This window comes from Heptranchias perlo, unplaced genomic scaffold, assembly GCF_035084215.1.
Source record: "Heptranchias perlo isolate sHepPer1 unplaced genomic scaffold, sHepPer1.hap1 HAP1_SCAFFOLD_73, whole genome shotgun sequence".
In the NCBI taxonomy this organism is placed as follows: Eukaryota; Metazoa; Chordata; class Chondrichthyes; order Hexanchiformes; family Hexanchidae; genus Heptranchias; species Heptranchias perlo.
This window is the reverse complement of record NW_027139761.1, coordinates 2533019-2560121: the sequence shown is the minus strand read 5'-3', so window position 1 is coordinate 2560121 and position 27103 is coordinate 2533019. Positions and strand designations below refer to the sequence as shown.

At 43.6% G+C, this 27103-nt stretch overlaps 1 protein-coding gene across 3 annotated transcripts in view; it reads right to left on the bottom strand.

The window, feature by feature from the left end:
• LOC137318767 (uncharacterized) overlaps nt 1–25443 on the bottom strand; it is a 34334-nt gene extending 8891 nt beyond the window's left edge. For 2 of the 3 annotated variants that reach the window (XM_067981417.1, XM_067981418.1), the window contains exons 1-7: nt 25235–25443; nt 20581–20692; nt 14156–14249; nt 12065–12119; nt 6679–6819; nt 3597–3757; nt 1198–1347 (exon numbers count right to left, since the gene is read on the bottom strand). In XM_067981417.1, the coding sequence (XP_067837518.1) occupies nt 1198–1347; nt 3597–3757; nt 6679–6819; nt 12065–12119; nt 14156–14249; nt 20581–20692; nt 25235–25349 (828 nt within the window). In that variant the 5' untranslated portion in view covers nt 25350–25443. The remainder of the gene's footprint in view (nt 1–1197; nt 1348–3596; nt 3758–6678; nt 6820–12064; nt 12120–14155; nt 14250–20580; nt 20693–25234) is intronic. The other variant, XM_067981419.1, reaches the window with a different exon arrangement.
• Between the last annotated feature and the right edge of the window lie 1660 nt (nt 25444–27103).

Below are 27103 nucleotides of genomic sequence, written 5' to 3'. Positions count from 1 at the left end.
CAGAATTGAATCTCTTCATCGTTTTAATACCCTCAGTTGTATCTCTACCGAGCTAACATTCCTCTTATGAAAGTCTCTCAAACTTATCTAGCCTACCCCAATAAAAAAGAAGCCCAAGAATGGGTATTGCTTTTATCGCTCTCCTCTGTAACTTCTCCCGGCCTCGACATCCCTCACCATGTGTGGCGAAAAAAACTGGGCACAATATTCCAGGTATCAATGTCTCGGTATAGTGTCCTTAGTTCTATATTGCACTGTTGTAGCAATATAACCTAAATCTCTATTTACCTTCACAATGTCCTTGCAACACTGCTTTTGGACGTTCAATGATTTATTAGTTACGATCCCCACGTTTCCTCCCAACTTCTTAACCGTTCACGTAATCTTGCATTGTATGCACATCTCTGGAGTTTCCCAGGCCCAAATGCCTCACCCCACACTTATCCAAAATCAAGAATATCCGCGACAACGGGACCCAACCCCTCAATCGGCCTGTATTCGACCTAATACCCACCCCTCCACTTTCGGCACAATGCGGCTACTTTATGATCTGCAGGATGTATTGCAGCAACTCAACCAGGAACTTCATCAACACGTTTCTCCTCTGCGAACTCTACCACCAAGAAGGACAAGCACAGCAAAATCATGGGAACTCCATCACCTCCAAGTTCCCGTTCATGTCACACATCAGGCTCACAGGGACCTACATCACGATTCCTTCATCTTATTGGGTCAGTATCCCGTAATGGCTCACCTGAAGCCATCTTGGGAGCACCAGTATCACAAGACTTCAAAGAATCAAAGAGATGGCCCACCATCACCTTTCAGGTTAGCTTGGGAGGGACAATGAATACGACCTAGGCAGCACTACCTCCATGTAGAGAATAACTAAAGGAAAATGATTTAAATTCCCAACTCCCACGCGCAAATGTGTGATATGGAACCTTGTTAACACTCCATCAGGTCTCTCTTTCAAATCATTTATGAATTTGGTTTACAGCAGTCAACCAACATCGTGCCCTACAGGACTGAAATTGTGATCTGGCTTTATGTGGATCAACCCCTACCTCTGCCTACGAGATTGCAATCAGTTTCTTATCCAGCATGCACATTGCAAACACACGGTTAACCTTCATAGACCGTTGCGTCTGTTAGGTCAGTATATTTCTGATTAACATTCCTAAAAGACGGCCCTACCCTATTTGGATCTGGGATGTAGATGGTCGGCATATCAAAGCCACACTTGTTCAGCCCGGGTCTCTTGCACAGCTCTTGTACTATCTGCATCATCACTCTCTGAAGAAGAACACAAACATATCCCACTGTAAATTTGAGCACACGTCCGGCCTTTAGGAAACAACATTGGATTAGAAATAAAGAATTGCCATTTTTATAGAGCTTTTCCTATCATCAAAATGCCCAATGTGCTTCACAACCAATGAAACATATCTAATGTACAGTCACTTTTATTTTACAGGCTAATGCGGTGGAGTATTTGCGCACAGCAAGGTCCTGTAAACAGTATTGAGAAAAATGACAGTTATTTTGTCTTATCGTCGTTCTGGTTAAGGAATTAATGTTGGCCAACATTTCCCTCTTCTTCAAATAGTGCCAGGGGATCTGTTACATCCACCTGAACAGGCGGGCGAGGCGTCAGTTTAACTTCTGATCCAAAAGGCGGTACCTCCGACAGTGCCGCACTCCCCCAGCACTGCACTGCAGTGTCAGCCTAGATTATGGGTCCAAATTATAGAATGGGGCATGAACCTATGACCTCCTGATTCAGAGGCGAGTGTGCTACTATTTACATTAGGAATAAATGGGAGCCATCTGTGCAATCAGTGTGAAGCTGGTGAAAGCCAATCAGTGCTGCATCCTCTTATATATCTTGTAACGTTAGTGTTGATCTGCAAAATATCAATTATATCTGAATTAATATGGTTTACAAAGACTGCACTTGAAACCTGAAACACAGCAGAGGACTCTGGAGATTCACTGCAGCTCAGTACGTACCTGAATTAAGGGAAGACAGTTTACTGTTTTAGATATTTAGGCACTGAATCCAAAATAGTTTTTCACTTTTCTCTTTTAGATCCTGCTGGGAATGAGATTATCTGCTGCTTTATTGTGATGAGATGGAGGGATGAATGGATGATCAAACTGCCGGAGAAGGAGCACGAATGCAACGAAGTGGCATTAATAGCTTGTATCACATCAATTCCCCACCCTCTTTTCACGTTTTTGTACTGCCCTTACAAGCATTTTATTAAATTTGCTCTTGGGACGTAGCTGGAATTATTGCCCATCGTTAGTTACCTTGGGAGCAGTAAGGGTTCAACTCGTCGTGTGGAACTGGAGTTATGTGTTGGAACACACCAGGTAGTAGTGGCAAGCTCCCTTTCCTGAACGACATTAGGAAACATGTTGGAATTTCAGGACAAACGCCGCATTGAGATAAATGACTAGTTAATCTCTCCATTTGTGCTGTTGGTTCAGGAATGAATGTTAGCCGATTCCGCTATCCTCTTCAAACCCTGAACCCTGCCTGGGGATCATATATGTCCTCTTGAACTTCAGTAACATTCTCGGTCATTTCTTCTGGTGCAAGTCCACAAATTATCAGATTTTATTGAATTAAATTTCACACTTTCCTGTGGTGGGTTTTGAACTCACGACATCTGGGGTGCTAACCTTTGAATACCCGACCACACATGGAGTCCAGCCTGGTATCTGTTTTGCGCGACATTCCTCTAGTACCATCAAAACATTATTTTAAATGGATTTACTGTGCTGTTAATCTGATCCCAGATCTCTTTTACGTTACTTTGTGTTTGTGCCACTCGACAGATGCTGCTGATGTCGTCAATCTAGACCCGATGCACAGAGTCAGGATTGGAGTACAGTTCGCAATATGGAGCACTTTGTCTGCTATTGCAACAGACTGCAATTGTCAACTGTTAATCATTTTATTACCTACAGTATACTAAAATCTAATGTCTGCGCGTACGTCGTGTGTACAACGCCTAACATCCTGTTGTCACATTTCCGTGTCAATCTTTTTCCTGTTATGAATTCCTTTATCACGTTTATAATGGAAACTACTTAACTATCCTGTAACTATATCCCGCCAGTGTGGTGGCGCTGGACCGTAATCAGGTTTACGTCTCCCCACTCCTGAGCAGAGAAAGTCCAACAAGCTTCAACAAAATCGACTTCCCAAATTGCAGTGAGCTTTGCTACTTAATTATAAGTAACAATATGAAATCAAAGTAGCATATAAAAACAAGGACAGAATATATGACTTTTAAATGGGAATCCATTTGCACACCCTCTTATTTAATTAATGAGTTGGCTTGGGACTTTTAATGGCATAACGCTCTCATTCAAATGGAGTACCTTACTATATGTGTGCGAGGACAAATTGAAGGCGGTGTGAATACAGAATCTCATTGTGCACATGGATTCCACATTGCATCTACCTTTTATTGTCCTTAATTGGTCATTCTTTTCATAGAGCACCGTGATAAAATCTCAGAATTTGGAAATTCATCCAGGAAGGGGATTCTCGGATGCAATAAAATGAATTGTGTCTGTACCTGTCTGTCACTCTCAAGACCAGCTTCATCGGCTTTGCTCAGATAGAACTTGAGTCTATCGCCGTGTTTTTCGTTGAGCTTTTCCACCACGTTCAGTGTCCGCTTGCACAGGGCCTGGCCCATCGGGTCAAAGAAAACAAAGATCAGATCGGCCTGCTCACCTGCAGACAGAAAACAATTGAAAATTTCGATTATGCACGAAGAGGTATCTCCACGTTCGAAGTAATATGTCCAAAGTGTATCTTAATAATGTACAATGACGTAACACACCGGGTGGGTAAGTACACTGAAAGGTGTCGGACTGAGGCACCAGAAAAATGACTATGAAAACTGCTGGATTGTCATAAAAAACATCAACTAACATTCACTCGCATCCCTTCGGAGAAAGGAACCTGCCAGCCCAACCCGGTCTGCCCTATATGTGACTCCACTCCCGTACTATGTGATTGTTACTTAATGTCATCTGCAGTGATGTAGAAAGACACCCAGTTGTACAATTGCTTCAAAGAGATCCACTTTCTTCGGGCAACTACGGATGGTCGACAAATGTAGTACGGCCCTCATCCTCAGAATAATTGAAACAATTGATCATTTTACACATGAAATTCTGGATTGGAACTCAACCAAACTCTACGACAGACTGAGTAAATCTAATTCCTGAGCCAAGCAAGTTCCGTTCTACTCTAGGATACGCTGAGTGACCAGCCATCTCATTCTTTAATTGGAAGATATGGGGTAGACTGTCGCTGGTGGGCGGTATTTCTCCTACTTCATTTCAGAGGGCCCTGCAGGACAACACAACCTTACCACCGGGTGAACAATCAGTGGGACGTTTACCAGTAATTGGTGTTGGTTTTACCCCAGCATGTGTGGACTTTCTTAGTGGATGTGAACAATGGAGAGTGAATCTGATTGTACAACAGGCAAACTGAAACTCTACCTGAGTGGAATTTCAATTCCTGAAATGATGAAATGTAACGCTGCCAACACTCGTTTAACACATTCATTTTAAATTCCTTCCGCAGCCTCCCATATCCTGTCACACTGTGTCCTGGTCGCCCATCACTCCCATCCTCACTCCCTACGTTGTATCCTTATTCTCCAGGTTCCTTGAATTGAAAACCCTCATGCAGCCTTCAGTTCTCTTTGCAGCTCTTACCCCACCCTATTTCGGGAACCTCCTCCAGTCTCAAATTCCACCCCCACCACGTACTATTCACTTCCCCTTCCGTATACTTCACCCCCTCCCATACTCTTAACACCCTCCCATACTCTTCACCCCCTCCCATACTCTTCACTTCCCCTCCCATAGACTTCACATTCCCCCATACTCTTCACTTCCCCTCCCATACTCTTCACACCCTCCCATACACTTCACATTCCCCCATACTCTTCGCTTCCCCTCCAATACCCTTCACCCCCTCCCATACTCTTCACTTCCCCTCCCATACACTTCACATTCCCCCATACTCTTCGCTTCCCCTCCAATTCCCTTCACCCCCTCCCACACTCTTCACTTCCCCTCCAATTCCCTTCACCCCCTCCCATACTCTTCACTTCCCCTCCAATACACGTCACCCCCTCCCATTCTCTTACCTTCCCCTTCCACACCCTTCACCCCCTCCCATATTCTTCACATCCCCTTCCATAGCATTCACCTCCTCCCATACACTTCACTTCTTCTTCCATACTCATAAATTCCCCTCCCATATCCATCACTTCCACTTTCATTCACTTCAGCCCCTCCCATAACCCACACTTCAACTCCCAATCCCTTTACTTCCCCTTCTATAAAGCTCCACCCCCTCCCATACTCTTCACTTCCCCACCCATACCGTTCACCCCCTCCCATATCCTTCACTTTTCCTCCCATACCGTTCATTTATCCTCCCAAATCATTCATCCCCTCCCATACCTTTCAACCCCTCCCTTATCCTTCACCCCTCCCATATCCTTCACTTCCCCTCCCATATCCTTCACTTCCCCTCCCATATCCTTCACTTCCCCTCCCATATCCTTCACTTCCCCTCCCATACCATTCACTTTTACTCCACACACTTCTGCCCTCTGACTTTGACTATCTGTGCATTCCACTTCCTCAGTCCTATCACCAACTTCATTCTCACTCGCTCAAACTCTTTCCTTAAACCTATCACTTTTCTTTCCACATTTAAACAGCGAATTTAATTCAGTTTTTCAACCAAGCCTTCATTCAGTTTCTGAACCCTAAAACCATGGCTCCGAAGGCTGTACTTAGATCTGAACTTAGATTAATTTCTAAAAACTGATGCAAGGTAATAATTTAGAGCAAGAGAATCCCTTGCTCATTTTTGAACAGCTCCCAGGTCTCCCTCAGGTCTCCCTGTTTCCTTTGGCACCTGATTTCCCGATATCTTGGATTAGATACGGTAGTGTAGTGGATATGTTACGGGGCTAATAATCCAGTACACGATAGTGTAGTGGTTATGTTACAAGACTAGTAATCCAGGGTACGATAATGTACTGGTTATGTTATAGAGCTAGTAATACAGGACACAGAAATGCAGTGGTTATGTTACTGGACTAGTAATCGACGGTACGCTAATGTTGAGTCTGTGACTGAACTAGTAATCCAGAGGCCTATGCTAATACGCGAGATAAAGTATAATCTGGAAATAAAACGTTGTTATCAGTAAACGTGACCATGAAGCTGTCGGATTTTCATTTAAAAAAATAATTGGTTTATTAATGGTCTTTTCGGGAAGGGAAACTGCCATCCTTACTCTGTCTAGCATATATGTGACTCCAGCCCCACAACAACATGGTTAACAACTCCCCTCTGAAGTAGCCTAGCAAGCTAGCAAGCCACTCAGTCAAAGGAAAGGAATCAGCAGTTCAAGAACAACATCCCCTATCACCTTCTCAGGGCAACGAGGGATTGGCGATAAATGCCAAGGTTCCCAGCGACGCCCAGATCCCAAGAATGAATATAAAACAAAATTATAGCAATCTGCCACATCTGAATATTAAAATGTGCTGACGGCAATTTCCAAGTGATAGTGGAGCACTGATGTGTGTCTCACGGTGCGGGTTGATCTCTTACCCATCCAGATCAGCGCTTTATCCACATCAAATTCATAGGTCATATCTCCATCCACAAGCCCTGGGGTATCGATAAAGGTCACCAGGCTAAACTTCTTCTGTTTGGAGCTGCTGATCTCGGTGGCCAAGTAGTCTGCTATTCCTGTGGGAGCACAGAACGAGCAGTGAGCAGAAGCAGAAGTAAAGGTTCAGCTGCCGGAATGGGACTTTCATTTCATGTCTTTTAAATTGCGAAATGCTTTCGTTGTAGATCAGACTCCTTTTATATTAGATTGTTTTAAATCAAAAGTGATCCCACTATAATATCCTGCATAGAAAATAAGGGCTAGCTATATTATATAAATATAGGAAAAATAATTCTCATGTCTGTACACAGTTCCTGCCTGAATTTTTTCCCCAAGTCAGGTTTCTGTCACACATTTTTGTCAACTTTTTCTGCATTATAAATTCCGATATTCATTTTCATAACAGAAACTGTCTTTGTAAACATCACACTGTAATTGCATCTTCTGTCAGTGGCGGTGCTGTAGTACCTCAGTTTCCTATCACCCAGCTCCTCAACCTTCATTGCACAGAAACGTCCATGCTCCACCCAACTCTAATTCTCTGCTTTGCAAATTGCTCTAAGTTTCGATTCTACTAGTTTCTATTCTCGCTATTTATATTTCATTTGGTTTTTATTCCCCTTGTTTATTCCCCATTTAGTTTCTATTCCCTTGTGTATTTCCCATTTACTTTCTAATCCCCCTATTTATTCACCATTTAACTTTTATTCCCCGTTTATCTCCCATTTAGTTTCTATTTTCCCTGTATATTGCCCATTTAGTTTCTATTCTCCCTGTATATTCCACATTTAGTTTCTATTCTCCTTGTATATTCCCCATTTAATTTCTATTCTCCCTGCATATTCCCCATTTAGTTTCTATTGTCACTGTATATTCCCCATTTAGTTTCTGTTCTCCTTGTATATTAACGATTTAGTTTCTATTCTCCCTGTGTATTCCCCATTTAGTTTCTATTCTCCCTGTATATTCGCCATTTAATTTCTATTCTCCCTGTATATTCCCAATTTAATTTCTATTCTCCTTGTATATTCGCCATTTAGTTTATATTGTCCTTGTATATTCCCCATTTAATTTCTATTCTCCCTGTATATTCCACGTTTAGTTTCCATTCTCCCTGTATATTCCCCATTTAATTTCTATTCTCCTTGTATATTCCCCATTTAGATTCTATTCTCCCTGTATATTCCCCATTTAGTTTCTATTCTCCCTGTATATTCCCCGTTTAGTTTCCATTCTCCCTGTATATTCCCCATTTAATTTCTATTCTCCCTGTATATTCCCCATTTAGTCTCTATCCTCCCTGTATATTCCCCATTTAGTCTCTATCCTCCCTGTATATTCCCGATATAATTTCCATTCTCCCTGTATATTCCACGTTTAATTTCTATTCCTTCTGTTTATAGCCCATTTAATTTCTATTCCCCGTTTATTCCCCATTTACTTTCTATTCCCCTGCTTGTTCCCCATTTAGTTTCTGTTCCCAGTGTATTATCCATTTAGTTTCTATTCCCTTGTTTGTTCTCCATTTAGTTTATATTCCTCGTTTATTTCCCATTTAGTTTCTATTCCCCTGTTTATTTCCCATTTAGTTTCTATTCCCCGTGTATTCCCCACTTAGTTCCTAATCTCCCTGTTAATTTCCAATTTAACTTCTATTCCCCCTGTTTATTCCCAATTTAATTTCTATTCCCGTTTTATTCCCCATTTAGTTTATATTTCACTTGCTGATTTCCCATTTAATTTCAATCCCGGTTCTTTATTCACCATTTAGTCCAAATCCCCACTATTCATTTCACTTTTCCGCTTTCATTACCTTGAAACTGCCCACATTAAATGCCATTTGTCATTCTTCAGCCCACCTTCCCAACCCACACAGACCCATTTTATTTGGTTTGTCTTGTCTCTGCTATTTCACACCACTCCATCAGATTTGGCATCATCGTCAAACTCAGACCTATCTGACTCCCATTCATAATTATTCCATGGCCCGTAAACAGAAATTGTACTGGCACTGAGCTATGTAACACCCGCTAGTGAACTCTCACCTTGTCCACAAATATCCCATCACAACCGTGCTTTGCTTTCTTTAGAGCGGACAGTTTTCAATCTCCTACAGAAACCTCCCTTCTATTTCCATCCCTTCCTGTCTTGTGGAATAATCTCTTGTGTGTTGTAGGATCACAATCCTGGTTCAAATCAAAATAATTGCAAGTAAAAAAATTCCAATCACTAATCTCAAAACATGTATCCTTGAAAACGATGTTCTGCTGTGAAATTTTTAGAGACGGCGAAATTCGCATCACCAGAGAATAAAAGAGAAACATCAACAGATTGGGTGGTTAAATGGAAAACAGAAAACAGCGGAAATACCGAGCAGATCAGTCACCGTTTAGAATAGAAAAGGGAGGTTAAGGTTTCAGCTGGGATACTTCATCAGAACGAGGAGATCCACGTGTATCGATGGGGAGAACAGAAAAACCTTCAGGAAGAGACAGCTAGTGGTCGGTTTAATAGTTGATACATAGAAATAACTCCCATTTATAGAAAGCCATTCACTTCCTCACAGTGTCCCAAAGTGTTTCACGGCCAAGAAGGATCAGTCATTATGCACAGCAAGGTCCTTCCCAAGGGCAATTAGGGATGGGTAATAAATGCCGGCCTCGCCAGCGACGCCCACATCCCATTAGCGAATGAAAAAAAGCAATGAGATAAATGACCAGATAATCTGTGTTGTTGGTGTTGGTTGAGGGAGCAATATAGAAACATAGAAACATAGAAAATAGGAGCAAGAGTAGGCCATTCGGCCCTTCGGGCCTGCTCGGCCATTCAAAAAGATCATGGCTGATCGTTTAGCTCAGTATCCCGTTATCGCTTTTACCCCATATCCCTTGATCCCTTTAGCATTAAGAAATATATCTATCTCCTTCTTGAATACATCTAATGAATTGGCCTCCAGTGCCTTCTGTGGTAGAGAACTGCACAGGTTCACCACCCTCTGAGTGAAGAAATTTCTCCTCATCTCGGTTCTAAATGGCATACTCCGTATCCTGAAACTGTGACCCCTGGTTCTGGACTCCCCAGCCATCGGGAACATCCTCCCTGCATCTAGTCTGTTTAGTCCTGTTAGAATTTTATATGTTTCGATGAGATCACCTCTCATTCTTCTAAACTCTAGTGAATATAGGCATAGTCGACCCAAACTCTCCCCACACGTCAGTCCTGCCATCCCAGGAATCAGTCTGGTAAACCTTCGTTGCATTCCATCCATGGCAAGGAAATCCTTCCTCAGATAAGGAGACCGAAACTGCACACAATACTCCAGATGTGGTCTCAAAAAGGCCCTGTATAAGTGCAGTAGGACATCCCTGTTCCTGTACTCAAATCCTCTTGCAATGAAGACCAACATACCATTCGCCTTTCCAACTGCTTGCTGCACCTGAATGCTCGCTTTCAGCGACTGGTGTACAAGGACACCCAGGTCTCGTTGCACCTTCCCTTTTCCCAATCTATCACCATTCAGATAAAAATCTGCTTTTCTGTTTTTACAACAAACACATTTATCCACGTTGTACTGCATCTGCCATGTTCCTGCCCACTCACTCAACTTGTCTAAATCAAATTCGAGCCTCTTTGCATCCTCCTCACATCTCACATTCCACCCCAGTTTTGTGTCGTCTGCAAACTTGGAAATGTTACATTTAGTTCCTCATCCAAATCATTGATATATATTGTGAATGGCTGGGGCCCAAGCACTGATCCCTGCGGTACCCACCAGTCAGTGCCTGCCACCCGCAAAAAGACCCGTTTATTCCTACTCTCTGTTTCCTGTCTGTCAACCAATTCTCAATCCATTCAATCCCAATCCCATGTGCTTAAATTTTGCACACTAACCTCTTGTGTGGGACCTTATCAAAAGCCTTCTGAAAATCCAAATACACCATATCCACTGGTTCTCCCCGAATTATTCTACTAGTTACCTCCTCAAAAAACTCCAGTAGATTTGTTAAGCCTGATTACCATTTTTAAATCCATTCTGACTTTGTCCAATCCCGTTAATGCGCTCCAAGTGTTCTGTTATCACATCTTTGATAATAGACTCTAGCATTTTCCCCACTACTGAAGTTAGGCTAACTGGCCTGTATTTCCCTGTTTTTTCTCTCCCTCGCTTTAACCATTCAAAATATGGCACCTCCCTGAATACTGCACTGAAATGTCAGCCTGGAATATGTGCTCGAGTTCTGGAAACCTTTAACCTCCTGTATTCTGACTCAGGTGAGAATGCTACCACTGAGCTACGGCTGACACAATCGGCTCTTTTATTCAAACCAACCTTTTTGATGCGTGCTCCAAGCCTTCCAATGCCTTTGTATTACTTGTCTCATGAACACTAACATAATAAAGGTTAAACTACAAATAAAATCCTCAGCATCCCATGTACGTGGAAATAGATACATCCTGACAACAAATAAAGAGAATTGCAGAATTTTACAAAGCAGGAGGAGGCCATTCGGCGCATTGCTCTTGTGCTAGCTCTCTGACAGAATTATCCCATTTCTTCCTTTTCCCCGTAATCTTTAATTTTTTTGTTCCTTTGTTAATTATTTATCCCCGTCCCTTTTAAAAGCTATTCTGGATCTGTGTCCCCCACCAGCAGGACTTTCCATATTCCAACAACCAACCGCATGAAAAAACTCTCCTAACCTCTCTATTTAGGTGATAATTTGAAACTTATTCCCTTTAGTTATCGATTCAGCGATCAGTGGCAATGTTCTCGATTCTCCTTCTCAAAACCCCTCATAATTCTGAGCCGCTATCAGATCGTCTGTTAACCTTCTTTGTTCTAATGGAAAATATGTCTCATATGTCTGCTTCTATCTTTCTCTCTCTCACTTCTTACTATCTCTCTTGCTTCCTCTCTATCTCTCTTTCTCACTCGCTTATCTCTTCATCACTGCCAAAAGACCAATATCAAAACTTACTCTGGGAAGCGCAATTGGATAACCTGCCTATCAACCCACAATTTCCAACATGACGCAGCCCACACAAAATGACGATCAACTCCCGAGGATGTATTCGAACGGTTTCCCGGCCAATGGAGCACGTTCTCACTGTTTAATGCTGCGTTGCTTTAACACGTCACCTCCTATTTTCAATTCCCAATCCCTCCTCGTAACATATAGGAATCATCGATTATTCTCGGAGGCATGCTGCTTGTGGAAGGCTCACAGTTCAACAGTTGAAACTTTATTGGATTACGGTGACTGACAAAGTGAGCATTTCCCTTCCTGTTGTCTCTAACTCTGAGAGTCACTGTGTATTTACCTTCGATCTGTTCGAGGGCTTGGAAGTGCGGGTAAAGGTCGAGTGTAGCATAGCCCTGTGAAAATTTTAAAAAAGATTAGAGGCAAAAAACGCTCAATCCTCGTAGCTTGTTTATTTTTTTCATTTTAGAGCACCTATTAGACGAGTATTTCACAGTGTGATAACGAGATATACAAGTAACGCGCCAGTTTCTCTCACTGGTCCGTGCGACGTTTGCTCATCTCAACCAGTGATCACAGCAGACTAACCAAATCCATTTGCGCTAGACAGGTATACACTGTTCAGGTTTCCTATCAATTCAGCTATGCTGGAAAATCCATGATTGCGGACGTTGGATGGGGCACCATAAAGGTGATGCCTCACAAGGTATAATAGCACATTGGCACTAAGCGGGTGACATCCCTCTTTTGGATAATCTTCCCAAAAACATAGACGTGAATAAAAGTATTTGAAATACAGTTTACTACAGAACACAAGTGTTGGGGACTGGAGTGAAACCCACTGTAAAGCATAAGTGGTGATCAAATAGATATTAGCGTCACTTTCTTTTCGAGGGGAGGGAGTGCACTAACTTAATGTTCCTTGAAGGAGAGGTCAGCAGGTGGCGGTAGAGAGGGCACTGTGGATGTCCTGGGTTTGACAGGTCAAATGAGTCATTGAATGTACATTGCTGCAGAGTGGAAACTACTTTTGGACCAAGAGTCAACATCAAACGTTCTTGGATAAAGTAAAAGATGAAATGGACTCACGCTGATTCCATATAAAATTCGACGGTAGGATAATAGCAATTAAATGCAGAATAATGCTACGTGTCTCCAGAACACTGTTCCATGTATTAGTTTTTCCTGCTCAATGAGTGTCAAGGTCACCTGGTAGGATCCCGAATTCTTGCTGGTTTTGTGGAGCCAACTCAGTCCGGAGTAGGGATTGACCCATGGAGCTCCCTGGTCTGTATGGCGCAGTAGCTGATTGGGTATTTTAAGCGCCAGTTCGTGGGTGAGGAGCCTCATGGAGTAGATGTTCCTCTGCACTGCCTGAGCGTTAAGCCTCGCCTGGACGTAGCGCAGAGAGGAAAATCGGGCGCGAAGGATCACACGTCAAACAGATCCCGCCTGAGTTTCCTTTCAATTGATCCTTAAAGCCTAGGCTGTCAAGGCGAAAATATCTTCCCCTTTCTTAGTCATTAAATGAATCAATTGGTCATAAATGACAGGTCGATAAGAGCTGACATATTTATTAAATAAGAGTTAATTCATTTAATGCGGTTACTTATTCAGAGGTCACCACAATAGAATGAATTATCTTGCAGTGTTGGATTGGAAAAAAGGCATAGGAAACGCAGCGACGTACGAGGTCTTTCAGCCATCACACCGGTGTCACTGTTGTCTCTTCAACTGGAGGTGCTTAATGTAATTCCATTGGTCCACTTCCGCCCTGCGTGCTTTTATGTTCTTCCATTTCAAATACGAACCCAATTCCCTTTTATAAGATATTACAGTTTATTCAACTAAAAGATCCCAGGACAGATTGTTTCCTGCAGTCCTCAATCCGGAGAAGCAGCGTGACAAATCAGAGGCAGTGGAGGGGTTGAGAGAGGTGATATATAAATGCGAATTGTTGTTGCTGGGTATTCTCCGAAGTTACGGAGGAAACTCTACCGGAGTGATTCCTCTGTGTGAAAACAAAAGCGTCTAACTCCCCCATCTAGTGACAATGCTCTGTGTCTGCCTTCATGTTACCGATTCGCCAACTGACGCATCACTTCTAACCCTCTGTAATGCTGTCTGAGGGATGGTTTCCTCTCCTAGTTATAAAACTGCGATAAAGGTTTAGGTTCCCATCGCACCGGGTTTACGCACCCTTTTGGAATTCCCATGGGATTTCCAGCGATTCGGAGCGTTTGGGGAGCGGGAGGATGTCCGAGCCCTCACACTTTGGCGCGGGAGTAGATATCCTCTACTCTAGTGTTTGCTGAGAGTCCCACTGTGTTGTACCGAGGGTGCTGTCGTGTTTACTGAAGTTCCTTCTCAGACAGTCAATCAGGAGCACAGAATGAGTCGGAGTTCGGGGTTAATTTGTGGAATTACTCACCGTGAGGCATTCCCTTCTCTTGCCACTGGTGACGAAGGTAAATCCTTGTGTTTCTGTTGCAACTCCTGTTTTCTGTATATGTTCTTCAACGTACCTACAAAACGCAATGAACAGTGGAATAAAACTTAGAGGTTCTGTCTGACTTGATGCTCTCAAAAACTCCCAACAGATAGCCGGATGGGCGACAAGGCGTCTGAGTGGACAGATAAAGAGACAGATTGCTTCTTAAGGACAGAGAAACGAGTAAGAAATGCTTCTCCTAAAATAACAGGGAGGTGAAATGAAGAGGAAGGCTGAAGGCATTTGTACCTATTATCCCACAACAACATTCCAAGCCCTTGTATCTTGCTTTGGCTCTCTTTTCCATTAAATTCAGTTGGAATGGCAAATCGGGCAGTGTATATATTGGGCGCCTGACTCACTATGGGTCAGTTTCAGAAAGGAAAATTGGGCTTTGAAAAATTGGGCTCGTGATTCACTATGAGTCAGTTTCAGAAAGGTAAATTGGGCGGTGTATGAATTGGATCCTGATTCACTATGGGTCAGTTTTGGAAAAGGAAATCGGGCGGTGTATAAATTGGATCCTGATTCACTATGGGTCAGTTTCGGAAAGGTAAATCGGGCGGTGTATTTATTGGATCCTGATTCACTATGGGTCAGTTTTGGAAAAGGAAATCGGGCGGTGTATCAATTGGGCTCATGATTCACTATGGGTCAGTTTCGGAAAGGTAAATCGGGCGGTGTATTAATTGGATCCTGATTCACTATGGGTCAGTTTCGGAAAGGTAAATCGGGCGGTGTATAAACTGGATCCTGATTCACTATGGTTCAGTTTTGCCACACACTGTGGGATTATTCAACTTCCTAGTGTCTCATTACTGCTTCATGTCTGATCACAGGAACTGACGGCAAGCCATTCAGTCATGGGGGGCATCATAATGAATCCCCATCCTATCTCCATGCAACATGTATGTAAGCGCACTTTTAGATCAGGAGTCTCTGGACCAGGAACAGAGACCCGGCTCATTTTCCCTTGTCTAGTCGACGCGGACCTACTGGTTATGGACCGAGCTGAGATCATGTACTTGAGCACAAACAGCCGATGAATCCAAACTGAGACCATTTTGGTTTGATTGACTCAGTGTTTGAATGAATTCCCATAGCAACACAAATAGGAATCTCACAACTCATTCTGAAATGTGAGCCGTGGAAGAGCCGCAATGCAGGAATGCTGAGTTATGTGCGCTGTGATGCCGCATAAATCAGATATATCAGGATTGGTAATTTATTGAAAATAGAAGCTCTCTGATAATTTAGTCATGGAATGCTTCAAACTTGTAATGCCGGTGTCATTTGGTTTTTTCAATCCATGCAGCAGATTCGGGCCATTGGTAGATCCTTCCCAGGCTCAGTGCCATCAGTGGGCCGAATGTTTCACTTTGATGGGTGTTGACTCACACTGTTCGATATCTACTTGTACGATACCAGAACCCATGGGAGTAACAATAGAACCCAACCACGATATGAGCTGAGTAATCGTGTGATTTGGTTGGTTCGAATTGTAAACTGTTTTACTCCAAAGCAAGGTGAAGCATACAGAGCAACGAGGATGTTCAGAGCCCTTTAGCTCAATCGATACAACTTCATGGAACAATGCAAAATAAAGAATAGACCAAACTATCCCACTTTGGTGGGTTGTCTTACATAATGTACAGAATAAGCCCTCTCCATTCCGCCTGTCTCCATTCCCAGCCTTCTCTTGCTTTACTATCCACTCACGTCTTCTTTCCAAAAAACAGACTGCCATTTTGTTCTCTGTATTCTGATTTTTAAAAGCCAATCTCATTGTGTAAAAAGCCCGCCCGTTTCTGATGGTGATCAAAGGGTTTTCTAACACATTGGGTGAGAGGCCGCTTTCCAAATACCCAGACAAACTAGAGATGTGCTTATTGTTTGGTTTATGGAAGAAGTATTTTTTATTCGTTCATGGGATGTGGCCTCACAGGCGAGGCCGGCATTTATTGCCCATCCCTAATTGCCCTCGAGAAGGTGGTGGTGAGCCGCCTTCTTGAACCGCTGCAGTCCGTGTGGTGAAGGTTCTCCCACAGTGCTGTTAGGAAGGGAGTTCCAGGATTTTGACCCAGCGACGATGAAGGAACCGCAACATATTTCCAAGTCGGGATGGTGTGTGACTTGGAGGGGAACGTGCAGGTGGTTTTGTTCCCATGTACCTGCTGCTCTTGTCCTTCTGGTTGGTAGAGGTTGTGGGTTTGGGAGATGCTGTCGAAGAAGCCTTGGCGAGTTGCTGCAGTGCATCCGATGGATGGTACACACTGCAGCCACAGTGCGCCGGTGATGAAGGGAGTGAATGTTTCGGGTGCCAATCAAGCGGGCTGCTTTGTCCTGGATGGTGTCGAGCTTCTTGGGTGTTGTTGGAGCTGCACTCATGAAGGCAAGTGGAGAATATTCCATCATACTCCTGAATTGTGCCTTGTAGATGGTAGAAATGCTTTGGGAGTCAGGAAGTGAGTCACTCATCGCGGAATACCAAGACTCTGACCTGCTTTTGTAGCCACAGTATTTATATGGCTGGTCCAGTTAAGATTCTGGTCAATGTTGACCCCCAGGATGTTGATGGTGGGGGATTCGGCGATGGTAATGCCGTTGAATGTCAAGGGGAGGTGGTTCGACAATCTCTTGTTGGAGATGGTCATTGCCTGGCAATTGTCTGGTGCGAATGTTACTTGCCACTTATGAGCCCAAGCCTGGAGGTTGTCCAGGTCTTGCTGCATGCGGGCTCGGACTGCTTCATTATTTGAGGGGTTGCGAATGGAACTGAACATTGTGCAATCATCAGCGAACATCCCCATTTCTGAACTTAAGATGGAGGGAAGCTCATTGATGAAGCAGCTGAAGATGGTTGGGCCTCGGACACTGCCCTGAGGAACTCCTGCAGCAATGTCCTGAGGCTGAGATGATTGGTCTCCAACAACACTACCATCTTCCTTTGTGCTAGGTATGACTCCAGCCACTGGAGAGTTTCCCCCCTGATTCCCATTGACTTCAATTTTACTCGGGCACCTTGGTGCCACGCTCGGTCAAATGTTGCCTTGATGTCATGGGCAGTCACTCTCACCTCACCTCTGGAATTTAGCTCTTTTGTGCATGTTTGGACCAAGGCTGTGATGAGGTCTGGAGCCGAGTGGTCCAGGCGGAACCCAAACTGAGCATCGGTAACAGGTTATTGGTGAGTAAGTGCCGCTTGATAGCACTGTCAACGACACGTTCCATTACTTTGCTGATGAATGAGAGTAGTCTGATGGGGCGGTAATTGGCCGGATTGGATTTGTCCTGCTTTTTGTGGAGAGGACATACCGGGGCAATTTTCCACATTGAAATTAAGTTCCAATGAGCACATCATCCATCTTTCGTCAACCCTTTCTCTTCTTAACAAAAATCTAGTGATAATATGCAATGCTTTTAAAGCCCCCAAGCCCAAGACGTAACTTATTTTCCAAGTCATTTCTGGTGGATAACATGGTTAAACAAAACAGGAATATGACTGTCCCAAACGTTCATCTTTTATTCATTCCCTTTGTTATTCAATCCATGTTGATAATCGTGCCATTATTGAAAGGGCATTTGAACAGTTTCCACACTGGGGCACTGTGACCACAGGGAAAGACGAGGGTATTGGCAAAACAAATTGTAATGCACAGTGAGTATTGCTCCACAGGGCTGTGTGCTGGGACTGCTCGTATTGTCCATATATAGAAATGCACGTTGGGAGGCGCTATACAGTTCTATGTGGTGGGACTGTTCGTATTGCCCATATGCAAAATGACCTGGCTGTCTGAATCAAGGGAACAATATTACAATTTGCTGATGGCGACAAATTGGCTGTAAGTAAAATTGTTCTGAGAACTGTGAAAAGCTGCAGGCATAAATAGATAGTCAGATCGGATGGGTAGGGAGGTGCCAGATAAAGCCTAATGTAGCAAAATGCAAAATTTTGGCAATCGGGGGATAGGAAGCCCGATTCAAGGGAGGTCCAAGATTTCCTTGTCAAGCACGGAAGAGCACTTCTGCTCCTCTTGGCCCACAAAGAAACCAAAACAAACATCAAAAAACTTACATTGGGCCTCTTCTGGCCCTTGATCCAGCTCCCAGTACGTTTGGCCTTGCAGAGAATCTACCACTACTCCTCCGCTTAGGCCATTGGTTAAAATAGCAGACCGGGCTCCGATGGCGTCATCGGAGCCTTGTCCGCATGTTTAAGTGGACCCCACCATTTTGGAATGGTTGTCATTGCGGCCTGCAATTTAAAATTTCAGGCAGTCAGATCGGGGCAGGAAAGGATTCGGTAAGTCCCCCATTCTACTGAACTGCCCACTGTCTGGTTTCCGCCAGTGGGTGGGAAGTTATAATCGAGGTCTGTGTTTCTCCAATTTTATTATAAGGTGGTTCTGTGATTCTTCAATTCCGTTACTAAGTGACTCAATAATTCTGTGCTTACATGAATCTCTGGTTCTATGACTCTAATTGAACTACACCATTATTGTACTAATATGGCACTAATACATTCTGTCACCAGCTCATTTGGTAAAAGAAAGAAAGACTTGCATTGATAGAGCACCTTTTACTGCGTTCCATAGCACTTCAGAGCCAATGAAGCAATTTTGAATTGTCGCGCACAGTAATGTCCCACAAACAGTATGTGGCCAGATAACCTGTTTTAGTGATGTTGGTTGAGGGATGAATATTGTCCAGGACAACCGGGAGAATTCCAGTGCTTGTTTTCTAAATAGCGCCAAGGGATGTTTTACGTCCACCTGAGAGCTCAGAAGAAGCCTCCGTTTAACTTCTCACCCGAAAAGCGGCACCTCCGACTGTGCAGCTCTCCCTCAGTACTGCACTGAAGTGTCAGCCTGGATTGTGTGCTCATGTTTCTGGAGTGAAATTTAATCCCACAACCATCTGAATCAGAGGCGAAAGTGCTACCCACTGAGCCACAGCTAACACCTGCAGCTAGGCATTTCCTAATGTATTAAAGCACCTGGTTCTGTTTCCGTTATTGCAAAGTTAAATACGGTGTTGGACTTGTAACTGAGGATGCTCCACGAATTCAAATCCCACTGTAGCATATTGGGAAATTGTTGAATTCATTTTCTCTGGTAAAGTATAGGAATGCAGCAGGAAAAAATAACAATAATAAAAGTTACAGTACAGTTCAAAAACTCAATTAGTTCACAGAAGGCCTTCAGGGCAGGGAATCTATCACCTCGACCTGATCTGGCCCACACATGACTTCTGCCTCAGTGGTTAACTCTGAACGCTCTCTGAAACAGCAAAACATAATTACTTCGGGGTGAAGGCATCACCCTGGTGAATCTATGCTTTAATGCATTTCTCTGATGGGGTGCCCAAAATTTCGTTCCTGTACTCCACGCCCTCTCTGTTTCCCAAATCGCTGCTTTGTCTCATGAGCAAATTTTGAGACTCTGCTCCCTATGCTCAATTCAAAATCATTTCTATGCACCGAAAGCAAAAACGCACCCAGTGCTGGCGTCTGGAGTATAACATTTATACCCCTTCTCCAAGCCAAGCTATCCCCATTTGCCTTAACTCCTTGTTTCCCCTGCGGCAACCAACTGTCTCAATGTTGTGCGATATTTCCTCGAATATCGTTTTCCTTTATTTTCTAACAAGCTTCCTGTCAGACAACTTATCAAACGCCTTCGGAAAATTCATATATATTACATTTACAGAATAAGAACATAAGGACATAAGAAGTAGGAGCAGGAGTAGGCCAATCGGCCCTCGAGCCTGCTTCGCCATTCAATAAGATCATGGCTGAACTGATCCTAACCTCAAATCTAAATTCATGTCCAATTTCCTGCCCGCTCACCGTAACCCCAAATTCCCTTTACTTCTAGGAAACTGTCGATTTCTTTTTAAAATTTATTTAATGATGTAGCTTCCACAGCTTCCTGGGGCAGCAAATTCCACAGACCCACTACCCTCTGAATGAAGAAGTTTCTCCTCATCTCAGTTTTGAAAGAGCAGCCCCTTATTCAAACATTATGCCCCCTAGTTCTAGTTTCACCCATCCTTGGGAACAACCTTACCGCATCCACCCGATCAAGCCCCTTCACAATCTTATATGTTTCATAAGAATGACCTTTTATCAATCGAATTGTTCACTTCTTTTTTGATAAAAAAGGCTACATTTTTAAATATAACTTTCCTTTAACAAATCCGTGCTGCTTGTCTTTGATTAACCGCTACCTGTTTTGGCCTAAACTTGACTCCAGTCCCACACCCCGTGAGTGTTAATGCCAGCTGGACAACCAGAGATGGGAATAAGTGTGGCCTTTCTAGCGTTGTCAACGTCCCGGGAGAAATGAACAAAACGACATACTCACCAGTTGATAAAGGAGCTCTTGCCAGCCGAATGGTTTCCCATCAGCATCACCGTGACCTTCTTCCTTGGAGCCAAGAGGCCGAGACCCAACCGGTTGGCAATGCCCAACAGGCCTGTCAACAACAAAATGGTCTCTCGTCATCTCATTCAAAACAGCAAAGTTGTCGGTTCGGTGTGTGTAGAAATCACACAGAGGGGCGAATTTAACTGTGGGCGATGGTGTAAAACGGGCGAGATCGAATTAGCCGCCTATTTTATACGTGACCTCATTTTCCTTTCGACTGAAGTCAATGGAAGGCCAATTATATATTCTCAATTTTACATTATTAACAGAAGTTAAAGCTCCCCCCCCACCCAGAGAACGATAGCCGGATGGAGAAAGTAACTACGTTAAATAGAGGAAGTTAATGCCTGTTTAATGTACATGCAAATTGTTTGTAAGAAAAACACAGAGGCGGTAATTTTAACTCTGGGCAATGGTGTAAAATGGACGATGTATCATTGACCGCCCAAAGTACACCCACCGATTTCCCTGTCTATTGACTTCAGTACAAAGGAAATTCGGGCGTATTGCATAATGGGCGTCTAATTCAATATCACTCGTTCTACACCATCGCCCAAAATTATAATTACTCCCAGAGAGAGAAGGGGGGCGGAAGTGGGGTTATATGGATTTATCTTCGGCAGCGATAGTGAATTGACAGCCCGCTTCGCTCTCCATCCGATTTACCGTTCCATTCAAGTTAATTTTGAACTAAGGAGACGATAGGTGGACTGGTCTATTGTTAAATGGTTTATCCCTCTCACACTTCTTGCACAAAGGCTAACCTTCAGGCCCACAAACTTATAAATGTAATTTCCATTCTCAAATTCTGTCCATCTCAGTCCGATACCCATCCTATCACTCTGTAAATCACACTCCCATCCTATCACTCTGTAAATCTCACTCCCGTTAATTCACCACGTAAATCTCATTCCCATTCCCTCACTGTGTAAATCTCACTCTCATTCCCTCTCTCTGTAAATGTCACTCCCAACCCTTCACTCTGTAAATCTCACTCCCATTCCCTCACTCTGTAAATCTCACTCCCATTCGCTCACTCTGTCCATCGCACTCCTATTCCCAGACTCTGTAAATCACACTCCCATTCGCTCACTCTGCAAATCTCACTCCCATGATCTCACCCTGTAAATTTCACTCTCATTCCCGCACTCTGTAAATCTCACTCCCATTCCTGCACACTGCAAATCTCACTCCTATTCCCACACTCTGTAAATCTCACTCCCATTATCTCATTCTGTAAATGTCATTCCCATTCCTGCACACTTTCAAGTTCACTCCCATCCCTGCACGGTGTAAATCTCATTTCCATTGACTGAATCTGCAAATCTCACTCACATTCCTGCAATCTGTAAATCTCACTCCCATTCCCTCACTCCGTAAATCTCACTCCCATTCCCACAATCTATCAATCTCACTCCCAATCTCCCAGTCTGCAAATCACCCTCCCATTCCCGGACACTGTAATTCTCACTCCCATTATCTCACTCTGGAAATCTCACTCCCATTCCCGCACTCTGTAAATCTCACCCTCATTTCCGCACTCTGTAAATCTCACTCCCATTCCGGGACTCTCTAAATTTCATTCACAATCCTGCACTCTGCAAATCTCACTCCAATTCCCGCACTCCGTAAATCTCATTCCCATTCCCTCATTCTGTAAATCTTAATCCCATTCCCGCACTCTGTAAATTTCACTCACATTTCTGCACTCTTTAAATCTCACTCCCATTCCTGCACACTGCAAACCTCACTCCCATTCCCACATTCTGTAAATGTCGCTCTCATTATCTCAATTTTTTAATGTTATTCCAATTCCTGCAAGCTTTCAATCTCGCTCCCATTATCTGAATCTGCACATCTCACTGGCATTCTTGCAATCTGTAAATCTCACTCCAATTCCTGAACTCTGTAAATCTCACTCCCATTCCCGCAATCTATCAATCTCACACCCATTATATCAGTCTGCAAATCACACTCCCATTCCCACACACTGTAAATCTCCCTCCCATTATCTCACTCTGTGAATCTCACTCCCATCCCCACATTCTGTAAATTACGCTCCCATTCCCGCAATCTGCAATTCTCACTCCCATTCCCGCCCTCTGTAAACCTCACTCCCATTATCTCACACTGTAAATCTCACTCCCATTCCCGCACAATGCTAATTTCACTCCAATTATCTCATTCTGCAAATGTCACTCCCAATCCTGCGCACTGTAAATCTCACTCCCATTCCGGCACACTGTAAATCTCGCTCCCATTATCTCACTGTGCAATTCCCACTCCCATTCCAGCACAACGTAAATCTCACTCCTATTCAATCACTCTGCAAATCTCACTCCAATTCCCTTAGTCTGCAAATCTCACTCTGCAAATCTCAATTCCATTCTCCCACTCCTTAAATCCTGCACACTATAAGTCTCACTCGAATTATCTCACTCTGCAATTCTCACTCCCAATCCATCACAATGTAATTCTCACTCCCATTTCCTCACTCTGTAAATCTCACTCCCATTCCGGCAAACTGTAAATCTCACTCCCATTATCTCACTCTCCAATTCTCACTCCCATTCCAGCACAATGTAAATCTCACTCCCATTCCCGCACTCTGTAAATCTCACTCCTATTCCCTCATTCTGCAACTCACACTCTGCAAATCGCAATCTTTAAATCTCTCTCCCATTCCCGCACTCTATAAATCTCACTCCCATTCTCTCACTCTCCAAATCTTTCTCCCTTTCCCTCGGTCTGCAAATCTCACTCTCATTCCGCACTCTATAAATCTCACTCCCATTCTCTCCCTCTCTAAATCTCACTCCCATTCTCTCACTCTCTAAATCTCACTCCCATTCTCTCACTCTATAAATCTCACTCCCATTCTCTCACTCTCTAAATCTCAATCCCATTCTCTCACTCTCTAAATCTCACTCCCATTCCTGCGCACCGTAAAACTCACTCCCATTCCGCACTCTATAAATCTCACTCCCATTCTCTCACTCTCTAAATCTCACTCCCATTCTCTCACTCTCTAAATCTCACTACCATTCTCTCACTCTGCAAATCTCACTCTGCAAATCTCACTCCAATTCCCTCACTCCGTAAATCTCACTCCCATTCCCTCACTCTCTAAATCTTACTCCCTTCCCTCACTCTGTAAATCTCAGTCCCATTCCCTCACTCTGTAAATCTCACTACCATTCCCGCTCTCCATAAATCTCACTCCCAATGCTCTCAGTCTGCAAATCACACTCCAATTCCCGCACACAATAAATCTCACTCATATTATCTAACTCTGTAAATCTCACTCCCATCTCCTCACTCTGTAAGTCTCACTCCCATTCCCGCACTCTGTAAATCGCTCTCCCATTCCTGCACTATGGAAACTCACTCCCATTCCCACACTCTGTAAATCTCACTCCCATTCCTGCACTCTGTTTAAATCTCGCTCCTATTCCCGCATTATGTAAATCTCACTCTTATTATCTCACTCTGCAAATTTCATTCCCATTCCTGCACACTGTAAATCTCATTCCCATTCTCTCACTCTGTAAATCTCACTCCTATTTTCTCACTCTGCAAATCTCACTCCCACTCCCTCACTTTTCAAATCTCACTATGCAAATCTCATACCCATTCTCTTGCTCTGCAAACCTCACTCCCATTCTCACGGTCTGCAAATCTCACTTCTATTCCTGCTTAGTCTAAATCGCACTCCCATTCCCTCACTCTGTCAATCTCACTCCCATTCTCTCACTCTGCAAATCTCACTCCCATTCACTCACACTGTAAATCGCACTCCCATTCTCTCGCTCTGTAAATCTCAATCCCATTCCATCACTCTGTAAATCTCACTCTGTAAATCTCGCTCCCTTTCAGTCACACTGTAAATCGCATTCCCTTTCTCTCACTCTGAAAATCTCACTCTGCAAATCTCACTCCCATTCCTTCACAATGTAAATCTCCCTCCCATCCTCTCACTCTGAAAATCTCACTCTGCAAATCTCACTCCCATTCTCTCACTCTGTCAATCACACCCCCATTTCCTCACTCTGCAAATCTCACTCCAATTCCCTCACCTTGTAAATCTCACTCCCATTCACTCGCAATACAAATTTCACTCCGATCCTTCCTCTTTCTACTGCCCTGCAGTACCTGTACCATTGGAGCCAGCGCATTGTAAGCAAAAATAATCCTTAAAGCTGGAGTAAACCACTGAGCTTGCGTTTCCAATATATATTATGGATATATTTAAAACTTGATGTATATATATATATATATATATACACACACATCTATAGATATAAATATATATAAAACTAAAGCATTATAGATATTTTAAATATGTTTGAAAGAAAAATGTTTCACCCAAACAGATCTCTGAGAGATAGATCTGACAAAGTCACGCTGAAAGTAACATCACAAAGTGAAATCGGTGCCAACTCAGGCTGAGTGAAACCCGAGAGTCAAATGACTCAGAAGCACCGAAATAAACTTGTCAGTTGCTGCCTTTCACATACGCGGGGAGGGACTGGGCTGTGTGCTGTAAACATGTGTAGAAAATACAGCTCAATACCATCCCTAAAACGCTTACCGTGCTTCGAGTCCGTGTAGAGCAAGTGACATTCCCTGAGGATCTTCTCATTAATGGAGAGGCTCAGACTTTCCAAGGGATTCGTAGAGGATCGTACCTTCAGGCTTCCTGACATTGCTGGGGGCACCACAGATTCCTTCAGCCTGACCTGAGACGGGCAAGCTCAGAGCTGACCAGACCAAAATACTGACACGTTTGGTGAAGCAGGAGGAGCTTTAAGTCCATGTGTGAGTGACAGAGCATGTGTGCGAGCCTGCTCACATCATCTGTTTAATCGCTCAGGGCATCTGTCCAACAGGATCATTAACCCCCGCGCTCCAATCCAGCAGCTGACTGGGGTCAACAGCCTTGGTGTTCTGTCTCATTGAATTTGGTAAAACGAAAGCTGTGGTTGAGCTCTCAATGTTCTGTTTAATACTTGTTGTAACCAAACATTTATTAACCCCTTACTGTCATGTTGAATTCAGTAATTAGGTACATTTGAAGGCTTTGTTAATTTCTCGGTGTCTAATGAAATAACTAAAATAAATTCCAGGATTAACCCTTCAATGCCCAGTCTCACTAACTATAACAAATATCTTACTAATCTCTTAATGTAGCTCAGTCCTCTGTCTAAAACAGTAACTAGTTATGATCAAACTATAATCAAAATTATGGATAATCCTTAGATGTGCTGGTTTATTCATTTACTAGTTTTAATCAAGCCCCTTGTTGGCCGCTTAATGCTATGTTCAGTGCAATAACTAGTGATCCTCTGTTTAACGTTCCGACTCTTCCTTGTGTGCTCCGAGCTCTGGTGTTGCCCGAATTTACTCAGGTAAGTAAAGATAAGGCAGGACATTCGGTCTATCGAGCGTATCAATCCATTGGGATCCACAATTCCATTACCGTCTGTAACTGTTCCTTCAATGATTCAACAGTCTCCCCCTACCCCGTACCCAAAATACAACTTCAAGTTTCAGTCAACCAAGTGTGAAGAATTGCCTCCTGGTCCAAGATCTGGCCCTTTACTCCTCTTTATCGTTTATCCTGCTTCCGATCAACCTTGTGTACCCCCGCCCCCTCCCCCCCACCCCCAGTGCCTTGACTAAGTCCACAGGGTCCACACTCTTAGAGGCCACCTTGATGAGGTATATAAAACAACGAAGAGCGTGCCTGTTGAGAAATTATTTCAGTTTGACAGATTGGGATGGATCAGGGGACTTGGATTTACATTATGCTTAAGTAGGAATAGGCTAGATAGTAGGGGGCTCTACTTTTCCCAGAGGGTAGTGAGCCTGGGGAATGTGTTGCCAGTTTGAGCGGTGTGTGCTGATTCTCTGCACGCCTTCAATAGGGAGCTGGACTGGTTCTTGACCTGGACAGAGATTGCATCATTTAGAAGGTAAATGGATTAATAGTTGATGTACGCTTGGTCCATGTAATCTATTGGACTGTTTTCCATTGCTTGAGGGGTTATGGGAGGAATTTTGCAGCTTTTTCCCCTGAGTGGCCCTTTATTTTTTCTGCTATTGAGCTGTCCCAGGAAATGACAAGGTTGCGGAGAGGTAGAAAGTGTTTGGTCGCGATGCTCCTGATAACATGAATGTGGAGCAGGCTTGATGAACCAGCTGGTCTTTTCCTGTCGCAATTTTCCTGTGCTTATATGTTCTTGCGCCGCCTTTCACGGTTGAACAATGTGACATTTCCCTTCACTTCCCTGGTGGACGAGATCTCTTGCACTGGACCTCTGTCTAGTGGCTCCTTCCTACCCCGCTCTCAGCGGTGGAATCTAGCCTTGTACAAGGGTGACCAGAAGTAAGGCCAGTGCCCAGGGTCAGTCCTGACTGGAGCACTTCACAGCTGCAGTATGAGAGCCTGTAACATCAC